The sequence below is a fragment of the Propithecus coquereli genome, unplaced genomic scaffold, assembly GCF_000956105.1.
Source record: "Propithecus coquereli isolate 6110/MARCELLA unplaced genomic scaffold, Pcoq_1.0 Scaffold56, whole genome shotgun sequence".
Taxonomy (NCBI): Eukaryota; Metazoa; Chordata; class Mammalia; order Primates; family Indriidae; genus Propithecus; species Propithecus coquereli.
In genome coordinates this window covers 2,862,644-2,871,030 of record NW_012151507.1, presented here as the reverse complement: position 1 = coordinate 2,871,030, position 8,387 = coordinate 2,862,644, and the positions used below count along the sequence as shown (strand labels likewise).

The following is an 8,387-nucleotide window of genomic DNA, read 5'->3' as shown; positions in this document are numbered from 1 at the left end:
ATTTTTTAAAAGAAAAAGATGTTCATGTAATTTAAAATTCAAATGCAGCTTTTAGTTTATATTTAGTATTTGCACTTATTTATAGCCTACTCAATATTACTCAGTATCTGAGACAGTTTATCAAATTATAAAAGAATAAACAAATAGTTGATATATTAATAACTAGGGTGAGGGATAATGTGGGAACACAGAAAATAAAGCCATAGGTAAGTGTAATAAAATACAGACCATATGATCCTACGAGGCTGTCTGCAAATTTTGTCCTAAGCTTTACAGCAGCCAAAGTAAAAAAGGAAATATTTCAGGGTAAGATTTACAGCATCCATCAAGGAAGCACACTTTCCCCTGGTACTGAGACCGAAGAGGAATTTCTTCCATGGATCCCTCAAAAGAGGGTGCTGCGTGTGCAGTGGATGGCGTCCTTGACAAATTCCTGTAACTCGTATAACAGATAAAAAGTTGCATAGTTTTTTAAAATAATATTTCTCATTGTAGCTGAGACCGTATCAGTAAACACAGTGGAGCAAAAATCATTCTTTAATGTGGTCTAGCTTTGCAGCTCTCTCATGATCTGTCTCTGTGAAGGTAAACTTAGGTATGTATCAAGAGCATGGAGTTTTCCTCAGACAATTCTCCTGAAATATTATGTCACATCTCCAAGATAGATAATAGCTGGACAGTAGAGAATTGATGGTTACCATCTTTGGCAAGCTCCTAGAATGCAGATAGTCTACAGATTAAGGAGGATTCAAATTCTTTGACAATCAACCAAGTAGAAGATAAGGTTAAGGTTCTCTTTTGAAGATTAAAGAGCCTAACTAGGACTCCTATGTGAATAATGCCCCTGACCAGGCCTATTCTATTCATTGAAAAATAACAAAAGGATAAAAGCAGCCTCTCTCTGGGCCTCTTTCCTTTCACCCACTTTTGATCCCTTGTAGGCGCTCTTAGCAAATATAAACCTACCTTACTGGGAATTTAGGATCTGGCTACTTATGTGTGCCCCTCAAGAACATGGCTTTAAAGTCAGTGTCCTGGGAGATCTGGTGGGCAGGAGAAGGGGATCGTGGTCTAGAGATGAGAAAGAGCAGATTCAAAGTGGGATGTGGTCCAAGCTGAAGGAGGGTGGAGGGGGCATGGGGACCACGTTGGGAGGGTGATACTGTGAGGAAAATGCCATTTCTCCTACCTGTCCTCTAAGGTCAGATTTCTGTTTCCATTCTCCACCTTAATGTGCGAGTGAAACGCTCTGGGAAGTGTTCCTTTCAGGTAATGCAGGGATGTTGCTGCTCAAACAAACAGAACTAATTTTCCCACTGTGTGTATGTGCGCGAACACACACACACACACACACACACACACACACACACACACACACCATCCAAAAGGTTAATGTGCAAAGCTAGCATCCTATTTTAGTTCTAATGATCGACCTTAAATCCTAAAATAAACTTGATGTGACTTTGCAGATCACATTCAAAAATATGGCCAGCCGTCCCTATAGCATTTACCCTCATGGAGTGACCTTCTCTCCTTACGAAGATGGAGTCAACTCTTCCTCCACCTCAGGTTTGAATCTCTCACTTCTACTGAATCGAACGAGTGAACTCTAAGAGGCTGCCATATTTTTCTACTGTCCTCTTTGCCCAGTGGTATGATTAGAGTAGTCAGGTACTATACATGTAAAGGGTACCCTAAAAATCACAGCCAAACCCTTTTCACTTCAGGGATCTTATCTGTTAGTAGTTACAAAATATGGTGTCTTTTATTAGTGTCATAGCGGCCTCTAGTGGAGCAATATCTAATGGCTACATGCTATCATGGGTCCAAGAAGAGTTTAATATAAAAAGAATTATTACTTTTGCAACATTAATTGGTTCTGAGAGCTCAATTATTTATTTATTATAATGAAATAATTTTCCAAATGAAAACAATTTTGAACATATTTTCTTTCAGGCAGTAACACCATGATCAGAGCAGTAAAACCAGGGGAAACCTATACTTATAAATGGAACATCCTGGAGTTTGATGAACCCACAGAAAATGATGCCCAGTGCTTAACAAGACCATACTACAGTGATGTAGACATCATAAGGGACATTGCCTCTGGGCTAATAGGACTACTTCTAATTTGTAAGAGCAGATCCCTGGACAAGCGAGGCATACAGGTATTTTGTCCTTGGAGTAACCTTTCAGAAATTCTGGGAATTTCTTCTGGCTGGAACATATTAGGTAGGTCTCTTTGGTAAATAATGAGGCTTTTGTTTCTAGAGAATGATAACTATCAAGTATCCCTCTTTAGCACAAGTGTGGCAAGTCTACAGTAAGATAACGTATTTTGTTTTGGTTTCAAATTCCAGGCTGTTGGTATTGGCTGTGTGATGAGCAATTCACTTAGCCTCTCATAATGTCTTCCTTCCATCAAATGGGTAAAACCCCTCCTAAAAATTTTGAAATGTTGTTTTGGGCCTCAGTGAGATACCACCTGGTAAAAGCGTAAAGCTCTGTACCAAGCTTTGTTATTTTTAGAGACCTGCAGAAGGGACAAATAGGAGAGAATCTCTGAAAGCAAGTACATTTGGAGACATAGTTTCTAGTGAAGTTGGGCCCAGATAATGGTCCATCTCTGCTGAGATTAAAGTATACAGAGGAATGTGAACAAAGATCTTCTAAGTTTATCTCCATTGAAGAATAATAGTCTCATATCATTAACCTAAAATTCCCAAACAGCTATGCTAAGCTATAATAAAAGAGGTCTTATCCCAAAGCATACAAAATAAAGATATGCCTGGAAAAATCAGAAATGAACACTGGGAAAATCCTGATTTATTGAGCTAGGAAAGGAAACAGGAAGGCGTAGGACTTTCCTGTTGCCATCATCTGTTTTAACATTTGCAACTATTTGGAACATATTTAGTCCATCACTCATGTTGAAAGGAGCACAATTAGAGAGAGAAACTGACTTTCGGTTGCTATGGTGAAACGAGACTTTTCTATTGGGATATTTTATAGTCTCTAAATTTTCTGATCTGCTCTGTTTGCTCTTACATAGTAGCTTGAGCTCTGATAAGTGCTTTGTATGCAATGGGCATTCATGTATCATTCATGCCTGAATTGTGTGGCTTTGGTGACCCCAAGCACCATGACCCTTTGTTTTCTGAGAATTCAGTGTTGCAGGTAATCCGCTAGAACATTCATCACTGAACACAGCACTTTCACTCTCCAGAGGGCAGCAGACATTGAACAGCAGGCTGTGTTTGCTGTGTTTGATGAGAACAAAAGCTGGTACATTGAAGACAATATCAACAAGTTTTGCGAAAATCCTGATGAGGTGAAACGTGACGACCCCAAGTTTTATGAATCGAACATCATGAGCAGTAAGTTTGAGCACTATTTTTGTCCATAAATTTTTCACTCCTGTGGTTGAAGTATGAGTGTGCCTAGGGATAGAGACATGGGTTAGAATCCACTCAGTAAAGAGCACCTCTTATTCTCACTTACAGTCCAAAGACTTAGTGATGAAATCCCTGGGTGACATCATAGCAACCTTTTTACACAAGAGATCAAAGGCTTGTTATCCTTAGAAGCATGCTTGGTCTCCTGCTATGTGTGTGTGTGTGTGTGTGTGTGTGTGTGCGTGCTTGTGCACGTGCACAGGCTGAATGTTCTATATGATCAGGGCAGAAATGAGATAAGTAATCCAAAGATGAATTGTCAAATCAAAGCAGAGAAAAATTGGCATGGGGACCCAAGAGTCTCTTGGAAAGGCAATGCATGAAGAAGTTTGAAGTGAGCAGTAAGAGGTTCAGAACAAAAGGCATTCTCTGAGCCAGGGTTCAGGCATTCACTGCTGTTCTAAAGATCAGTGCCCAAAACCACTGCCATGGGAGCCTGACAGCAATTTCACTGAGCTAACTGGAAGCAAACTTCTCCACAACAGCAGAGCTGTTTCTAAGAGTTGAGCATCATCTTGATCACCTTCTCTGATAGGTGATCATACCTAGGAGGACCATTTCTCCAAGGTATGTTCATACAGCTTCAGATGACTGACAACTGAACATTATCAGAACTGACAGGTGCCATCACAAATAATTCCAAACAGGGGTTATCCTCAACTTTCTTTACATAATTTTATTTTGGCAGTGAATTTATTATAGTTCTGGAGCAATGTTGTCCCATAGAAATTACGTATGAGCTATATGTGTAACTTTAAATTTTCTGGTGGCCGCATTAGAAATGAAAGAGAAATGGGTAAAATTAATTTTAATAGTGCGTTTTACTTAATATATCCTAACCATTATCATTTCGAGATGTAATCAATATTGAAAAATTAATGAGTTTTACTTTATTACTAAGTCTTTGAAATCCAATGTATATTTTACATTTACTGCATATCTCAATCCAGACCATCCTCATTTCAAGCACTCAGTAGCCTCTTGTAGCCAATGGCTACCATATTAGACAGTGTAACTATAGACCATTTAGGAAAACATCTAGAATGAAGTACAAACTAGCAACACATTATCTCAGCAATTTAATAAATATTTGTTAAGAATCCACTTAAATATTTATTAAGTCCCAGGCACTGTACTAGTACAGAACTATAGGTAACCAAGGTAGACATGAGCCCTGCCCTCATAGAAATTATACCTTTGACTCTATTACCATGCTTAGTAAATAAGTAAATAAATATATTGCCTAAAGCAGTGTCTCTTTTATAGATAATGAAAATATATGAACTGGAAACTTGAATGAAAACTGTAGGTTATATGGATGATAACAGAGGACAATGAAAATTACACAATATACTAAATAGGCTTTATTTTTAGGGACATTACTTCTTATGCAATGACCAATGTATCAAGAAGATGAATTTCTTATATTATGCTTTTCCTCCAGGTGGAATTATTAGAATATTTTTATAGGCAGAATGTGGAGCACAAAATATTGAATATATATTTGACAAATGAATGAATAAATCAATGCAAATGGAAGGCTTTATCTTTTTCCCAATATTTCTCAGTTGACTAACTTAGGAGAAGAAAATCTCATTTGAGAATTCTGTTTGACCTTCAGTGACATCAGACCTGGTAAAGCTGATTATCTTGGATAATCACTGCTTTGACACTACCAAATCAACACTGGGGCATTTATTGTAGGTATAGACACATGCCCTTCTGTTGGCATAGGCCTGGCATTTCCACATATTTTACTCTTTCAGCTATCAATGGCTATGTGCCTGAGAGCATACCCACGCTAGGATTCTGCTTTGATGACACTGTCCAGTGGCACTTCTGCAGTGTGGGGACCCAGGATGACATTTTGACCATTCACTTCACTGGGCACTCATTCATCTATGAAAAGAGGCATGAGGACACCTTGACCCTCTTCCCTATGCGTGGAGAATCTGTGACTGTCACAATGGATAATGTTGGTGAGTAAGAGTCTGAACACTTGGAGAGGAAGCTAGCTTTGAATCTCTGGTCTGTAAGATCTGCTCCAGCTCTCCAGACTACCCCGGCTCCTGTGTTTATCTCCCTGATCCCCTGAAAGCTTTCCTTTCAATGCTTTTCGTGATTTCTAACTGGGAAATTAATGACTTAAATGGGCCCAGTCCTTTAATGTGGGTTCCTAGGCAAAGTAGGCAAAGTAGGAAGACATACAGCAGGCAAAGTAGGAAGACAAGCAACAGCGGAAAGATAAGGCATAACTTTGAGGAAAAAAAGTAAATATTTCAGCCACAAAGGAACATTTCTTTTATTGAAATGCCCTTTTCAGTTTTTTAAGGCCACCCCACCCTAGGGGTAGCAATCAACAGATGCACTGCCTTAGAGGTTGCCTCAGAGACAGCTTTGGAGTTTGTCAGACTTAAGTTCAAATCCTGCTTCGCCACTTAATCACTGTGTAACCTTGCACAAGGTTACACACTGAGCCTCACTAAGCCTCAAGTCATTTAGTATTTGAAATCTAAAAACCAGTATGGTGACATATTACAGAGTTGCTTTGACCATTGAAATTGTATAATAATATGTGCCAAGTACCTAGCACTCATTAGACACTTAACAAGTGGTTAACTATTGGAGACGTCCCAAGAACTCTTCAGTGTGCCAACAATTCATACCATTTCAAAGAGATTCAAAATTGCCCCAGAACCACCTGAATTCCTATTCCTTAGAAATATCTAAGTGTCTCTTACTTCTGGGGGTAGACCTCATCATTATCCCCCCAAATCCAATTCTCAAACAAGATGTGCCATTTAATAAGATGTTTACGATATTCAAAGTCTGTTTTATTCTTGCTTCACTGCTTTCTTAATATATTCTAAAATAGTGACTCTTAAACTATCTGTGCTGAAAGACTTTTTTTCCTCCCTAATCTCTACTAACCATACTTTTGGTCTATATTCTGTTAAATGAGGTAAATGCACTTATCATGTGCTTAGAAGTCACAGCAATGTCAAATTGCTTTTTTTAAAAAAATTTCCTCAATACTTTATTCTTGGTCTCTCTCCTTATGTCATTGTGAACCAGTAATCAATAGTTCAGACTAGCAGTGGTCCACAGACCACACTAGAGTATTCTTGACTACAGTTCATTATAAACTACATCTGGCATTTGTACAGATTTTACTCTTTCCCAGAGGATTCTCATGTTTTTATATCTTTTCCCAGACTTTCAACTTGCTTTTCTGTCTCTCTTCTGCAGGAACATGGATGTTAACTACCATGAATTCTAGTCCAAGAAGCAAAAACCTCAGGCTGAGATTCAGGGATGTTAAATGTATCCTAGATGATGATGAAGACTCATATGAGATTTATGAACCTCCGTCCTCTACAGCCATGGCTACACGGAAAATGCATGATTTTCCAGAAAGTAATGATGATGAGAATGATGCTGAAGATGATTACCAGTATATACTGGCTTCAGAGTTAGGAATTAGGTCGCTCAGAAATTCATCATTGAATCAGGAGGAAGATAAATTCAATCTTACTGCTCTAGCTATGGAGAACAGCTCTGAATTCATTTCCCCAAGTACAGATACAGCTGTTGGTTCAAATTCTTCTTCCCCAAGTAATGTTAGCAGTCTCACTGTCAATAACCTTGCGGGACCTCAGAAAACCCTTCCTCACCCAGGAGCCACCACAGCTGGTCACCCACTGGGACACTTCAATGGCTTAGACAAGAACTCAGTTCTCAACTCTTCCATGGCAGAATATTCCAGTCCATATTCTGAAGACCCCAGTGAGGATCCTCTACAGTCAGATGTCACAGGGATAAGCCTACTTCCGCATGGGGCAAGAGGATTCAGACGTCAAGAACATGCTAAACATAAGGGATCCAAGAAAGAAAGATACCAAGCAGCAAAGCACAGGTTCTCTCAGATGAAATTACTAGCACATAAAATTGGGAGACATTTCAGCCAAGACAATGGTTCTCCTTCCGGGATGGGGCCCTGGGAGAACCTTCCTAGTGATCTGTTACTCTTAAAAGAAAACGATCCATCTAAGATTTTGAATGGGAAATGGCATGTGGTTTCTGAGAAAGGTAATTATGAAATAATCCAAGATACTCAGGAAGACATGGCTGTTAATAAGCCTCTGACCAGCCCCCAGAATGTCTCAAGTCCTTGGGGTTCAGAAAGCACCCCCCTTATAAACAATCCTGGGAATCAGAGTGGCCACCTAAAGTTCTCTAGAGTTAGGCATAAATATCTACATGTGAGACAGGATGTAAGAAATAGTAGATTGAAGAAAAGCCCATTTTTCATTAGGACGCGAAAAAAAAAAAAGGGAGAGAAGCTTGGAAATCATGTTCCTTTATCTCCCAGGGGCTTTCACCCTCTAAGAGGGGCGGCCTCTGCCACATTTTCAGACCAAATGTTGAATCATTCATTGTTACTCCATAAGTCCAATGAAACATCCCTTCCCACAGACCTCAATCAGACATTGCCCTCTATGAATCTTGACCTGATGACCTCACTTCCTGACCATAATCAGAATCCCCCAAATGACACTAGTCAGACAAGCTCACCTCCAGATCTTTATCAGACAGTGCCCCCAAAGGAACACCATCAAACTTTCCCTATTCAAGACCCTGATCAAATGCACTCTACCACCGACCCCAGTCACAGATCCTCTCCTCCAGAGCTCAGCTGGATGCTCGACTATGATCTAAGTCACCAGTCCTTCCCTGCTGACCTTGGTCAACTGTCCCCTTACTTGGAACATGAAGTCTGGCAGACAGCCATCTCTGCAGATGTCAGCCAATCATCCCTCTCCCCAGACCTGGCTACTGTCTCTCCAGATCTCAGCCAATCATCTCTCTCCCCAGACCTGGGCACCATCTCTCCAGACCTCAGCCAACCATCCCTCCCTGGGTACCTCTCCA

The 8,387-nt window shown here is 39.9% G+C and overlaps 1 protein-coding gene across 1 annotated transcript in view; it reads left to right on the top strand.

Annotated features, from left to right (window-relative positions):
* Positions 1–8,387, top strand: part of F5 (coagulation factor V (proaccelerin, labile factor)) — a 66,386-nt gene that overhangs the window by 32,770 nt on the left and 25,229 nt on the right. Inside the window, exons 8-13 of the mRNA XM_012657712.1 lie at positions 983–1,046; positions 1,470–1,569; positions 1,957–2,168; positions 3,227–3,377; positions 5,222–5,434; positions 6,705–8,372. Coding sequence (XP_012513166.1) covers positions 983–1,046; positions 1,470–1,569; positions 1,957–2,168; positions 3,227–3,377; positions 5,222–5,434; positions 6,705–8,372 — 2,408 coding nt within the window. The remainder of the gene's footprint in view (positions 1–982; positions 1,047–1,469; positions 1,570–1,956; positions 2,169–3,226; positions 3,378–5,221; positions 5,435–6,704; positions 8,373–8,387) is intronic.